Below are 15,001 nucleotides of genomic sequence, written 5' to 3' on the forward strand. Positions count from 1 at the left end.
AGACATACTAATAGGGAATTTAGATTGTGAGCCCCATCGGGGACAGTGATGATGTGTGTGTGCAAACTGTAAAGCGCTGCGGAATATGTTAGCGCTATATAAAAATAAAGATTATTATTATTATTATGTACAGCACATATGGGATGGAGATGACAAATACACGGCCGTGTACAGAACATATGGGATGGAGAAGATGACACATACACGGCCGTGTACAGCACATATGGGATGGAGATGACACATACAGGGCCGTGTACAGAACATATGGGATGGAGAAGATGACACATACACGGCCGTGTACAGCACATATGGGATGGAGATGACACATACAGGGCCGTGTACAGCACATATGGGATGGAGGAGATGACACATACACGGCCGTGTACAGAACATATGGGATGGAGGAGATGACACATACACGGCCACGTACAGCACATATGGGATGGAGGAGATGACACATACACGGCCGTGTACAGCACATATGGGATGGAGGAGATGACACATACACGGCCGTGCACAGGAAATAAGGGATGGATGAGATGACAAATACACGGCCGTGTACAGCACATATGCGATGGAGGAGATGACACATACACGGCCATGTACAGCACATATGGGATGGAGATGACACATACAGGGCCGTGTACAGCACATATGGGATGGAGGAGATGACACATACACGGCCGTGTACAGAACATATGGGATGGAGGAGATGACACATACACGGCCGTGTACAGCACATATGCGATGGAGGAGATGACACATACACGGCCATGTACAGCACATATGGGATGGAGATGACACATACAGGGCCGTGTACAGCACATATGGGATGGAGGAGATGACACATACACGGCCGTGTACAGGACATATGTGATGGAGATGACACATACACGGCCACGTACAGCACATATGGGATGGATGAGATGACACATACACGGCCACGTACAGCACATATGGGATGGAGGAGATGACACATACACGGCCACGTACAGCACATATGGGATGGAGGAGATGACACATACACGGCCATGGGCGGCACGGTGGCTCAGTGGTTAGCGCTGCAGCCTTACAGCGCTGGGGTCCTGGGTTCGTATCCCACCAAGGACAACATCTGCAAGGAGTTTGTATGTTCTCCCCATGTTTGCGTGGGTTTCCTCCGGGTACTCCGGTTTCCTCCCACATTCTAAAGACATACTAATAGGGAATTTAGATTGTGAGCCCCATCGGGGACAGTGATGATAATGTGTGCAAACTGTAAAGCGCTGCGGAATATGTTAGCGCTATATAAAAATAAAGATTATTATTATGTACAGCACATATGGGATGGAGATGACAAATACACGGCCGTGTACAGAACATATGGGATGGAGATGACAAATACACGGCCGTGTACAGAACATATGGGATGGAGATGACAAATACACGGCCGTGTACAGAACATATGGGATGGAGAAGATGACAAATACACGGCCATGTACAGCACATATGGGATGGAGATGACACATACACGGCCGTGTACAGCACATATGGGATGGAGATGACAAATACACGGCCGTGTACAGCACATATGGGATGGAGATGACACATACACGGCCGTGTACAGCACATATGGGATGGAGGAGATGACACATTCACGTCGCGATTGTCGTGCATACACTGTGCTGTCAGGCTGACTCACCTATCGCCTGTATATAGCATCTCTCTCCAACCGAGAGGGACAGAGCAGAAACCGGGAAGACAGTGGCGGAACCCGGAAGTGACGTATGCAATTTCCCACGTGATACTCTACGACGGCGTGCTGTCTGTCGTAGCTCGGCGGCCATGATGGAGGAGGCATGTCTGTTCCCTGAGTTCACTCTGTGTGACCGTTATACAGGGATAATCATGGTGCTCCTCCCCGTACAATGGGCGGACGTTGAGCCTTCACGCTGAGTGCTCAGTCCTCTCTTCTACACGTTACATGGGAGGTGCTGCTGTATCATACACGCTGCATTCACAGCACTATAGCGCTGACCTGCACGTGTGTTCATTGCGCATGCGTGTATGCGGTTGGCGCGCAGTTTGACATGGCTGCTCTGGGGCCGCCTCTCCTGCAGGCCGTGTACGGGAAGGTGTACACCATTAGTGATTATCTCCGCGTCCTGCACACGGACGGTGAGCCCGGCGTGCGTCTGCAGCAGGAGGGGGACACGGACAGATATAAGAGCTTCCTATCGGAGCTGCTGGTCTGTATCCCACCACAGGCCAAGAGACTGTGCTCGCCCACTTGCTTTCTGCAGGTAAGAGCTGTGAGCTGGCTGCAGCCCCAGTGCTCTCTGTCCCACAAGTGGCGTGGATACTGAAGCCGGTTGTGCAAAATATCTTTGTGTTGTTGTCCCATGATCCGTGGTGCGCGGATGAGTTGGCATGGCAACCGTAGTCTGCAGGAGAACCCTGTGCTCGTCATTGCAGATGTGCTAAGAGCGCCACCCTGTGGCCGGTGTTCATAGCAGATGATCATTTCCGCTGCCCACAGCCAGGCTTCAGCCGCCGTCCTGCGCTCTCCGCGGCCGTCCTGCGCTCTCCGCGGCCGGGCTTCAGCCGCCGTCCTGCGCTCTCCGCGGCCGTCCTGCGCTCTCCGCGGCCAGGCTTCAGCCGCCGTCCTGCGCAGGACTCCAGAATTACTTTTGGAACAGGCAATCAAAACATTGTATCTCCCCCAAAATTGTATCAATAAACACCTCAGCCTTCACCCAGCCCTAGATCTTGAAAAATTGAGACACTACCGGTCTTGGAAAAATGGCGTTTTAAAAATTTATTTTTCTTTTACAAACTTTGGATTTTTGTTTTCATCACTCAAATACAAAAGAACCTAGACATGTTTGGTATCTGCAAAGTCGTCATGACCTTGAGAATCATAATGGCAGGTCAGTTTTAGCATTTAGGGAACATATGCAAAAAAGACCATGACATATAATCAGTGCACACTTGAATATCCATAAATGTATAATTTTATTAACATCACAAAAAAAAAAACACTCAAGGGTTAAAAACAATTAAAACCAACAATCTGTGCCCATGTCCACTAGGGGACTGCTGTGAACTATATGTGCAAACTATTCATGTATACACATAATCTAAAAAAAAAAAAAAAAAAAAAATGCAAAATTAAGTATGCTGCAAAATTCTGCATAGATGGCTCATTCTACCCTCTGTGTTTTGACCATCCTTAACACAGAGGTGATATTAGGGGAACTCTGCATTCTGATACTGGGCAGGTGTCAGCGTGCCCTAGCAGCACAATGCTATCAGGAAAGAGGCCGCCTCCCATAGCAGGAGCCACATGGCGGTGAGTCGTCTCTGGTCAGACTGATCTACTATTTATAGATCACAATGTGCACCCGTCCTTAATTCCCCTGACGAAGCTGCAGTGCGGCAGCGATACGCATGGGGCTCTCCTGTGCCCTATTCCTCCACCTCCCGTCCCCCCACCAGGCGGTACTTCCAAGCGATAACTTCACTTTGGTAATCCCGTTCAGGACTCTTTACATATGGGACTTTTTCCTCCAATACTTTTTGCCTGGACTGCGTGGGGTTAATCATATCCTTGTGCTGCTATCTTCTTGTCCCACTTGAGACATTTTCTGGGGGTATTCTGCATACAGCTACACTTTATACCTTCTACATATTTTCCGGCTATTTTAGGCTAGTTTCACACTAGCGTTTATGAGCGCAGCGCCGGCCTGCGCACGGCCGCCGCTAAGCCCCGCGCCTCCGCTGGTAGCTCCTCCTACCGGCGCATGACGCTGCATGCGCCCTGCGTCCCCTATCTTTATCACTGGGGGCGCAGGCCGTGCGCAGTATGCGTTTGGCGGCGCATGCGCCTTTTTGACGGTGCGCCGGCGCAACCAAACTGCAGCAGGTTGCATTTGGCGCAGGTCGGCGCACCGTCAAAAAGGCGCATGCGCCGCCAAACGCATACTGCGCACGGCCTGCGCCCCCAGTGATAAAGATAGGGGACGCAGCGTCATGCGCCGGTAGGCGGAGCTACCATAGGAGGCGTGGCAGGGGGTGGAGCTTATCGGCGGCCGTGCGCAGGCCGTCGCTGCGCTCATAAACGCTAGTGTGAAACTAGCCTTAGCTGTTTTCTGTCTGCTAGTGAGAATTAGTGTAGGGGACCATTTAGTGCTCTTATAGACATTACTCCCTCTTTAATTGATGTGCTGCTGTCTCTGTATTCATGTACAGCAACATGGTATTTTTGCAATTGAGAGGTGTTCTTTAGATTATGTATGTGTACACATGTATAGTTTGCACATAGAAGTCAAGTTTACGGTATTTTTCAATTCAGAAGTGTTCATCAGATTGTGTATGTGTATACATGTATAGTTCACAGCTGTCCCCTAGTGGACATGGGCATGGATTGTTGGTTTTAATTGTTTTTAACCCTTGAGTGTTTTTTTTTTTTTTTTTTTTTTTTTGTGATGTTAATAAAATTATACGTATATGGATATTCACGTGTGCACTAATTATGTCATGGTCTTTTTGCACATGTTCACCAGGTTTGTTTCCATGCATTCGGTGGCACCTTATAAATTTTAGTGATCATATTGTAGTGCATCCTTGTTAGTTCCCAGTTTTAGCATTTAGTGAAAAACGTAAAAAAAAAAAAAAAAAAATTAAACTGTGGAATTGCCCAATTTTTGTAATTTCACCACACTTGGATTTTTTTTTTCCCCGTTTTCCAGTACACGATATAGTAAAATAAATTGTGCCGTTCAAATATACAACTTGTCCCACAAAAAAAATAAGCCCTCACATGGCCAGATTGGTAGAAAAATATAAAAGGTATGGCTCTGAGATGAAGGGGAGCAAAAATCCCAAACCTCGTGAAGGGGTTAATGGACTATTTCCCTGTCAAGCCATCATCAATTAAGCAGGTAGAAGATCTGGAGCCAGTTTCAGGTGTTGCATTTCCATTTGAAAGCTGCTGTTAAAGGGAACCAGTCGGCAAGATTGTGCACAGTAACCTACATAGTGTCAGGCTGGTGCTGTTATACTGATTAAAATGGTGATAACATCTGTCTTGTGGTTGGTCTTTAACTTAATCTTTATTTTGAGTTAATGATATGCTCGTACTTCGTGGGGGTCTTTATGTGGTGCTCTGATTATATATTCATAATGCAGACTGCTGACAGGTCATCGATCCCTCACTGACCTGCCCCCTAGTTTACATAATGAATAGCTGTACAAACTGAAGAAAAAACCCTTCTGCAGGCAGGTGGTGGCCGTGGCACCTGCACTGCAGCGTTGAAGTCGTCTGCAGTAAAGCCGGCAATGCATAACAAAAGAGGAATCCCAGTGTTTGGTGACTTCCATGGCTTCCAGACTTCAGGCAGTCATTACCTGCAAAGGATTCTTTACAACGTATTAAAAATGAACATTTTCTTTTTTGTAAAGTTAATTTGTCCAATTACTTTTGAGCCCCTGAAATGAGGATTTTGTAGAAAAATGGTTATAATTCCTAAACATTTCTCAGGATATTTTTGTTCACCCCTTTAAAGGGAATCTGTCACTATGAGCCCTATGAGCTGCAGCCACTGCCATCGGGGGCTTATCTACAGCATTCTGTAACCTGAAAGATAAGAAAAACGAGTTGGATTATACTCACCCGGGGGTCCAGTCCGGTTCCATGGGTGTTGCAGTCCGGTGCCTCCCATCTTCTAGCGACGACGTCCTCCTCCTTAGTACTGGCGCAGGCGTACTTTGTCTGCCCTGTTGAGGGCAGAGTAAAGTACTGCGCACTGCAGTACTTTACTCTGCCCTCAACAGGGCAGACATAGGCCATGTGCACACTATGCAGATATCCAGCGGATTTTACCGTGCAGAAACATTGCATATCCGCATTGTGATGTACAGTAGCATGTTAGTCAATTGCAGAAAAAAACGCTGTGCAGACGCTGCAGATTTTTCCGCTCGGTTTTCATGTGGTTCACAATATGCAGCATGTCACTACTTTTGTGCGGTTTTCCATCTGCTCCATTCTCCAAATACGCAGGGGGAAAACCGCACAAAAACCGGAAGAAATCCGCAGGAAAAATGCAGGTCATTTGACCTGCGGATTTCTTCAATTCTGCGTGGAAAAATCCGCAGGGCTAAAATGTACGTCTGCACTTAGCCATAGTATGCCTGCGCAGAAGTTAGGAGGACATCATCGCTAGAAGATGGGAGGCGCCAGACCGGACCGCGACACCCACCGCACCTGACCTCGCCCCCCGGTGAGTATAATGTGTTTTTCTTCTCTTTCAGGTTACATTGGGGTCTTATCTACAGCATTACAGAATACTGTAGATACTGTAAGCCCCTGATGGCAGTGGCTGCAGCTCATAGGTCTAAAAATAGGTGACAGATTCCCTTTAATTAAATTTGAAAGTCTACACTTCAATTTCGTCTGATTTTCATTTTAAATAAAAAAAAAAGTGTCATGCAGAGCCAAATCATCGTGATTCGGGCACTGTCCAAATATTTCTGTATCTAACTTTATGTGAATGTAGCTTTTATTTTTTTTAAAATTACAGCTATACGTTTACATGGTCGGTCTGTTCCTTCATTAGTGCAAAATCAACATGTAAAGTGATATGCAAATGAGGCTGAAAGACTATACTAGATTTGAAGAACATCACTAATCCCGCCATTGGTGCCCTTGTCACATGACCGTGGGTTGGCATGACAACCTGGGGTCTGCAGGAGACCCCTGTGGTTGTCACTGCCGGTTTATGAGCATTTCTGCTACACACAGGCGATCTAATCATTGCCTGTATGTAGCAGAGGCAATCAGATGGTTGCACCTTCTAGTCTCCCATGGAGACTTGAAGCAAGTGAAAAGTAAAAAAAAAAAAAAAAAAAAAAATATTTTTAAAAATGTAAAAAAAAAAAAAAAAAAAAAAAAATTCAAATTGCACCTGATTCACGCTATTCAACATAAAACAATTGAAAAACACACATTTGGTATCGTCGCTTTCAGAATTGCCTGATCTATCAACATATAAAAAGAATCCAATCGGTAAACGACGTAGTAAAAAAAAAAAAAGTCAAAATACCAGAATTGCATTGAAATGCAATAACGGGCGATCAAAAGATCATATCTGCACCAAAATGGTATTAGAAATCTCAGCTCGGCAAGCAAAATATAAACCCTCTTCCAGCCCCAGATCACGAAAAATTGAGACGCTACAGGTCTTGGAAAACAACCAATGCATGTTTGATATCGACTAACTCGTAATGACCCGGTGATTGATAATGTCAGGTTAGTTTTAGCATTTAGTGAACATGGTAAAAAAAAAATCCAAAAAACAGTTGTGGAATTGCCCTTTTTTCGCAATTTCAGCACACTTGGAATTTTTTTCCGTTTTTGAGTACAAAATATGTTAAAGCCAATGGTGGTGTTCAAAAGTACAACTCGTCCCTCAAAAAACAAGCCCTCAAATGGCCATATTGACAGAAAATTAAAAAAGTTATGGCTCTGGGATGAAGGGAAGCGAAAAACAAACGCAAAAACGAAAAAGGGCTGCGGCGTAAAGCAGTAATCTCAAGCTATATCTTGAGCTGCACACAGCTCTGCAGATTCCTTATTTCCTGGTTTCTGGGGGAGGGAGTGGGCGGCCCTCTTGAGTGACAATTCTGGTCAGGAGCTACTGTGACACATCAACAGTGTATTGTTGTTTAGAAGTCTACACTTATCGTTATACTTCCATATCGATTTAACATATTCTTTGAACTAACAAAAAAATGGAAAGTGAGAGCTGTGATTAGAACTTTTTTGGAAACTGCCAGCCATGAGGGCCAGGAATTGTGATTTTGCAAGACTGAAAACAGGTCAGTAGCCGACAAGGAGCAGGAATGAGTTGAGAGTTAACTGCTGTGTAGAAATCCATGGTCTGGAAACAGCTGACTGATATCTTAGTAGTTAAAGAGAGATTAGCTGTAATTACTGCTCATACTTTGTTAGGCTCTAATGGCCAACTCCATGGAAACCAGTTGTACACAATGTAAGATAAAATCTCATAGCAGGAGAATGATAAAAGCCAGTCCCCCAGGGGACTTCTAGACTCATGGGGTTCTCTTTAGCTTCCTATGAGTGTTCATAGGTAGAGACCTGTCAGTCAAAGGCATTGGCACAAGGGGAAAGCCACAGGGAACTGCCTTTGCATAAGTGATTTAAGACACAGGACCAGATTCATCAAAACCTACATGAACATGTTAGGTTCCTGTCGCTGCACAGCAGGAATCCCAAGCCTTTCCTTCGGTGGTCTCCCATTCCTCTTTGGCCACAGAGGAGGCTGCACAGCAGACTCATCGAGCCCGGCGCTCTGCTCAGACTAGCACTGTGGGTTTGGTTGCTGCTGCTGCTGCCACCACCTAAGGTCCAGCTGTAGCAACGCATGCTGGTCAGCAGTGAGCTACTCCCGGGACTAAGTCCTCCTTTCGGTCTATTGAGCATGCCCGTGGGACCATCTCTCATTGGAGATCGGAGGTCACGTGCTCAGGTCCTTCTCCAGCTCAGATTGGACCATCAGGTTGGTCCCGGAAGGACGCTGCTATAAAAGGCCCGCATGGCCGCTCGGCCATGCGCTAGTATACACAGTATTTGGTAGAGGTGTGTGTGTTGATGGATGCTTGTGAAATGCTGACTGACTTATTATGAAACCCCTTCCCTTTGATACGCATGTGGGTATGGTTAGAGTTTACAGTCAGAGCTGAGTTGGGACACTGCCTAGCGCCGCAGTGCTCCCTGTTCACACATGCTAGCACCAGTTTACGCCAAGCTATAAGGCACCACTGTACCGCCTCAAGTAGCTGCAACCGCCAGTAGTGGTGCTGTGCGCAAGTTGTGCACTTTCCTTGCCCTAATCAGGGAGGTTAGTGGCGTCCGCCAGAGCGGTGCAGCGCGCACCAAGCGTGTTTATATTTCAGTTGCTCTCTCCGGCACCACAGCTGCGGCGCCAAGCGCTAGTGGTCTAGAGGGACTCTAACCCTGTGCCTCTGGGGCAGAGTCCTGTGACCGTATTCTAGCACTCATCCGACCAAGGCCTGTGAGTTTTAACAGGCTTCGGTAGTTACACTCTGTGGCAAGGCGGTTCTGTGAAGCAACAGAACTCACCACTGTACACACCGGGTGACTTTAACCCGCGTTTGTTTATCTATTACTTTGCCGTACAGTCTCCGCCATTACCGAGCAGCAGTTTACGATCTCTGCACGGTGGACCCCAGTCTGCGAACGCACCTCATTATCATTTTTATTTGGTGCGTTCCGCCAGCATAACACAATGTGAGCTCCGATCCTAGACTGGTGCCTAGTAACACCGGCGTCTCCAGGGTCAGCTCTGATTGGTGTGATCGATGTCATCATCTATCACACCAATGATAGGTCATAGCTGTATGACCTCTCTGACTCCTCTGCTGGTCCTCACATTAGCTGAGGATTCCTGCAGAGCGGTCACACTGCTAGATCTCCTGCTGTGCTGGGCCTTGTGGTGCCACAGAAGCCTGTGACTCCACAATCCCTGCTGAAAAAAAAGAAAGAAGAGAGACTACAACCGTAAGTGTAGCTTCCAAAATGGGATCACTTGTGAGGGTTTCTACTGTTTAGGCACATCAGGGGCTCTGCAAACGCGGCATGTCGTCGGATCTCAATTCCAGCCAATTGTGGTTTGAAAAAGTCAAACGGTGCTCCTTCCCTTCCGAGCCCTGCCGAGCGCCCAAACAGTGGTTTTCCCTCTCATATGGGGTATCGGCGTACTCGGGAGAAATTGTACAACAACTTTATATGTCCAATTTATCCTATTAACCTTGTAGAAATAAAATATTGTTGCTAAAACATCATTTTGTGACTAAAAAGTTAAATGTTCATTTTTTTCATCCACGTTGCTTCTGCTCCTGTGACACTTGAAGGGTTAATGAACTTCTTGAATGTGGTTTTGATCAGCTTGAGGAGTGCAGTTTTTAGAATGGTGTCATTTTGGGCATTTTCTGCCATATAGACCCCCTCTAAGTAACTTCAAATGTGAGGTGGTCCCTAAAAAAAAAAAAAAAAGGTTTTGCAAATTTTGTTGCAAAAATGAGAAATTGCTGGTCAATGTTTAACCCTTAAAACTTCCTAACAAAGTTTGTTTCCAAAATTGTGCTGATGTAAAGTAGACATGTGGGAAATGTTGTTTAACTATTTTGTGACCTAATGTTTATTAACTATTTTTTTTTTTACACAAATAAACGCAAATTATATTGACGAAATTTTACCACTAACATAAAGTACAATATGTCAAGAAAAATCATTGTCAGAATCACCAAGATCTGTAAAAGTGTTCCAGAGTTATTACTGTCATGGTTGTGGACAGGGTTCCTTCCCTGTCCTCTCAGGGTTAATTTTGTATGGCCTCCTTTTGTTTTGGGGAGGGTTATATTTACCTGTCTTTGTCTGGGGATCCTTGTCAGTGATACATCTGTCTTGGCTGCGTGTCTGACCCCCTGTGTGATTGCCTACTGTTTAGTCCGATTGCTTTCTTGTGTAGGACCCACTCTGTTTTCTCATTCTGTGCATTGCCTTGTGACTCTGCTTGTCTATTTCTGGCTCTGACCTTTGGCTTGGTACTCTAACTTCCACCTGTCTGCCCCGTTTGTGCTGCACCGCTATCTCCGGCTTCCCGACCTTTTGCTACGTCCTGACCACTCTTAGCGTCTCACCCTTTGGCACTTTATCGACCTCCCGGCTTGACTTTGGCACGTTCAGATTACTCTCCGGCGCTACTCGGCGTCTGGCTCTGCCCCCTACTCGGCGTCTGGCTCTGTGTCATGTGTCTCAGGTAAGCTCACCGCAGCGCTCCTCACACACTCTCTGTCCTTCTGTAACATGTGCACAGATTCCTGCTGTAAGTCTGCAGCAGGGTTCCTGATAATTACCTCATAAAGGGACAGTGGTCAGAATTTTAAAAATTGCCCTAGTCATTAATGTGCAAACCAACCTCAGAGGTAAAGGGGTTAAACTATTTCAGAGCCTGCCCTTCATGTCAGTTAACCGCTGCCACCTCTCACTTTCGGAGTCCCCTCGTGCCGTTGACCATCATCGAAGTGCCATTCGAGAGAATTGCTGCGGACTTGGTCGGTCCCCTGGTGAAATCTGCTCATGGACATCAATACATATTGGTCACTCTGGACTATGCCACGCTACCCTGAAGCAATTCCCCTGAGAAACTCCTCCGCAAAAAGTATAGCCCATGAATTGGTCCATGTGTTTTCCCGGACAGGTTTACCAATGGAGATCTTGACCGACCAGGGAACACCTTTTATGAGTAAGGTGATGAGGTAGTTATGCAAGGTCCTGCAAATCTCCCAGTTGATGACTTCAGTGTACCATCCTCAGATGGCCTTGTCGAAAGGTTTAATAAAACAATGAGGAGCATGCTGAGAAAAGCCATAGAGAAAGACAGTAGAGACTGGGTCTCTCCCTTACCATATCTGTTTTCCATCCGTAAGGTTCCACAGTCCTCCGCATGGTTCTCGCCATTTGAGCTTCTGTATGGCTGACATCCGCACGGTCTCCTGGATATAGCCAAGGAAGCCGAAGTCACACCCCACAGAAGCATCTTTGATCACGTGGCACTGATATAGCAGGGGAGTACAAAGGTGATGCCCATCGTAAAAGGACACCTCCTCCAAGCACAAGAAGCTCAGGCCAGGGTCTACAACCGGTCAGCCAGAGTGAGGCAGTTCAATCCAGGAGACCGAGTTCTTGTGCTAATTACTACAGTGGAAAGCAAGTTCTTGGCCAAATGGCAAGGGCCGTATGAGTTGGTGGAGAAGCTTGGTGATGCAAATTATAAAATTCCTCAACCTGGAAGACTGAAACCATATCAGGTCTACCATGTCATACTCATCAAGCTTTGGCAAGAAAGGGAGCCAGCTAAAACTCTGTGCTTGCTGGGCAACCCAGAAGGAGAGGTTGGAGGTTTTGCTATGCCATAGCACTATCGAAGATCCAGAAAGAGCAGTGCAGGGACCTGTTCTCGGAATTGTCGGGGTGCAAGAAGGTCATAGAACACAAAGTTCTGACAGAGCCACGTGTGCGTGTCAATGTGCAGCCTTATCGGATTCCAGAGATCCGTCTAGCAGTGATCTCAAAGGAGGTAGAGAGCATGTTAAAACTCGGAGTCATTGAGCGGTCCAAGAGTGGTTGGTCGAGCCCAATTGTCCTGGTCCCAAATCCTGATGGTAAATGGAGGTTTTGCAACCACTATCGGAAGTTGAATGAGGTCTCCAAGTTCAACACACATCCCATGCCATGCGTCAGTGAGCTAATCGAGAGAGTTTGGCCCGCAATTTACATAGCCACTTTGGATTTGACAAAGGGATATTGACAGATTCCCGTGGCACAGGAAGCCAAGGGGAAGACTGCATTTTCTATGCCAGACGAATGCTTCCAGTATGTCCGGATGCCGTTTGGACTGCAAGGGGCTCCGGCGACCTTCCATAGAGCTATGGATAGAATCCTTGCACCCCATAAGCAATACGCCGCTGCATATATGGATGATATCGGTATTTTCCATTACATCCTTCCATACAGCACCATGGTGGTAGTCCTTCCTTGACCTATAGCGGGACAGGGTCACAGAGGTTAAAAGGCACCTCCACCCTCCAGTGTTTTTCCTGTCGCAACAGGGGACGGTTGTATGAGAGGTTGCTCCTAGAGTGATAGCCTGTGAACGTTTTACGGCGGTCCGTGGCTGATTCCTCTCTGGGTAAAGGTCCATCAGCCATCAATCGCTGTACCAGATGGTCTCAGGGATTGGGGTTCTCAGCCTTCTCTTCCCCCTGTCAAGCGGGACACCTCCTGGAGAGGTTCCTCAGCCAGCCTGCATGATGGGCTCAGGGGATCATGCGGCGCTTCCAATCCTTCCCCCCCCCCCCCCCTGTCAAGTGGCCCAGGGCCGGCACTCCCCGGGGGGGGGTCCCTCTGCCCCAAAGACCAGTCGAGCGGTTCTCCTGGGTTGAGCCGCTGCTCCCGGTGGGAGGTTCTCGCCTCTGATGCCGGCCTGCAAAACACCGCTACTTCCGGAAATCACGCGGTGGAGAAGGCCGTCGCGCCTCCGGTGACGTCAGAGCGGGGCGCCAGGATAAAAGGTTGGCGTGCGTTCCACGGCGGAACGAGAAAGTGCAGAATGAGACAGGCAACGGGCTAGTTTCCTGGATCTCGTGGGGCACAGGAGAGGAAATCACTGTCAGTAATACAACATTCCTGACCGGATGCCGCTTCCCTCCATGGTAGGCTCTCGGCGTTACCAGTTCCCCATGTCTTTTTAGCAGGTGTGGAGCAGGCACAGGTGAGTGCATGGTGGAATGTTGTGTTGATAGCCTAGGCCTCTGGGCTGATACAAGTCTCATGCCTTTGTGCCAAAGCTGGGCCTAGAGCCTCATATGCTGAGATGTGTTTTCACATATAACCAGCTAGCCCTTGGACCTCTAGGTATCAGGATCCTGTCAGTGCCGGCGGACTGCCGCGGCTGAACAGGGTAACTCACCCAGACTACGGGAGGACCCGGGGTCCGATACTGCAGGGAAAGTTCAGACAACATGACCTGCGACACTGAAAGTAGTTAGCAGTACAAGGACCTACGATCATGTGACCACAGGGGGCGTGGCTTAGGAAGAAACTTGAGTATTATCTGACAGAACTGCAGGGGTGTCAATACTTTTGGCCACAACTGTATCTATCATAATAACTAATTCTCTGCGGTTCATTATTGGTATTGGGGTACAACAGGTGTGTTTCATTGTTTCCGCTGCAGATCTTGTTTACCACATTCATACTGAAATTGGCCATTATACTGTAGACATATATCAGACACTCACTACGGTGATTACCTTTGTAGATCCCTTTCGATATCTATATTTCTTCTCATCTTTCAGATAATTTCTATATCTAGCCTGGTTCTTACCTAGGACTTTGATCTTTGGGCTTCTGTACCCATCCTGGGACCTTTGCTTTTGGTATTCTCCATGGTGCTGTCCGGAGGGACATAATGGAAAAAGGGAATTGGACCTACCGGTAATTCTGTTTCCAGGTAGTCCCTCATGACAGCACCCTTAATTCCCTCCCTTATGTTTGTCTTAAGGCTTGCATGGGATCGATCGTCTGGCAGATTGTTCATCCATCAGTTCACCATGGCTCGAGATTGGGATGGAGCCGTTAAAGGGTCTTATATACGCGTTTGCAAGGGCGCGTTTAGACCATTTCCATCCATCCTCGGTGGTACTTTGAAAAAACACTGGATGGTGGAGGTGGGAGGGGCCTTTTAACCTCTCTGTGATCCAGTCCCGCTGTAGGTCAAGGAAGGACTACCTCCATGGTGCTGTCCTGAGGGACTTACTGGAAACAGAATTATCGGTAGGTCTAATTCCTTTTTTTTTAGCCCGGACTGGGAGAGTCATCTGAAAAAGGTCCAAGCTGTGTTTGATGTTCTAAGGAAGTCGGGGTTTTCAATAAACCCGAAGAAGTGTGCCTTGAGGAAAGAAGAATCCAAGTACCTGGGATATGTAGTGGGTCGAGGTGAGATAAAACCCTAAATCCGTAAAGTGGAGGCAATTCAAACATGGCCTTGACGGTTGTCCAAGAAGCAAGTTGGACCGATCGTGGGATACTACAGGAGGTTCTTCCCGAACTGATGGCCGCTCCCCTGACTGACCTCCTTAAGGGGACAAAACCAGTAGTAGTCAAATGGTCTGAAGAGACAGACGGCTTTTCAAGAAATGAAAGGGGCTCTGTATATGCAACTGGTTCTGGTGTCCCCTGACTTTAAGAGTTTACTCTCCAAACAGATGCCTCAGATATTGGAGTAGGAGAAGTCCTTTCCCAGGAGATACACGGGAAGGAGCACCCTATTCTCTACCAGAGTATGAAGCTATCCTCATGTGAGAGGAATTACTTGGTCTTAGAGAAGGAGTAATTGGCTAAGAAGTAGGCGCTAAT

The 15,001-nt window shown here is 47.3% G+C and overlaps 2 protein-coding genes across 5 annotated transcripts in view; one reads left to right on the top strand and one right to left on the bottom strand.

Annotated features, from left to right (window-relative positions):
* CLPTM1L (CLPTM1 like) overlaps positions 1–1,836 on the bottom strand; it is a 156,071-nt gene extending 154,235 nt beyond the window's left edge. For both annotated transcript variants that reach the window (XM_073549867.1, XM_073549866.1), the window contains exon 1: positions 1,682–1,836. The gene's annotated coding sequence lies outside the window, so the exon portion shown is untranslated. The remainder of the gene's footprint in view (positions 1–1,681) is intronic.
* Positions 1,837–1,946: 110 nt separating this feature from the next.
* TERT (telomerase reverse transcriptase) overlaps positions 1,947–15,001 on the top strand; it is a 159,899-nt gene continuing 146,844 nt past the window's right edge. For all 3 annotated transcript variants that reach the window (XR_012220872.1, XM_073549864.1, XM_073549865.1), the window contains exon 1: positions 1,947–2,282. Coding sequence is in view for 2 of the 3 variants with exons in the window: in XM_073549864.1 (XP_073405965.1) it covers positions 2,070–2,282 (213 nt within the window). In the remaining variant the exon portion in view is untranslated. The remainder of the gene's footprint in view (positions 2,283–15,001) is intronic.

Source organism: Dendrobates tinctorius, unplaced genomic scaffold (assembly GCF_039654945.1).
Source record: "Dendrobates tinctorius isolate UK_male_01 unplaced genomic scaffold, ASM3965494v1 ptg000162l, whole genome shotgun sequence".
Lineage (NCBI taxonomy): Eukaryota > Metazoa > Chordata > Amphibia > Anura > Dendrobatidae > Dendrobates > Dendrobates tinctorius.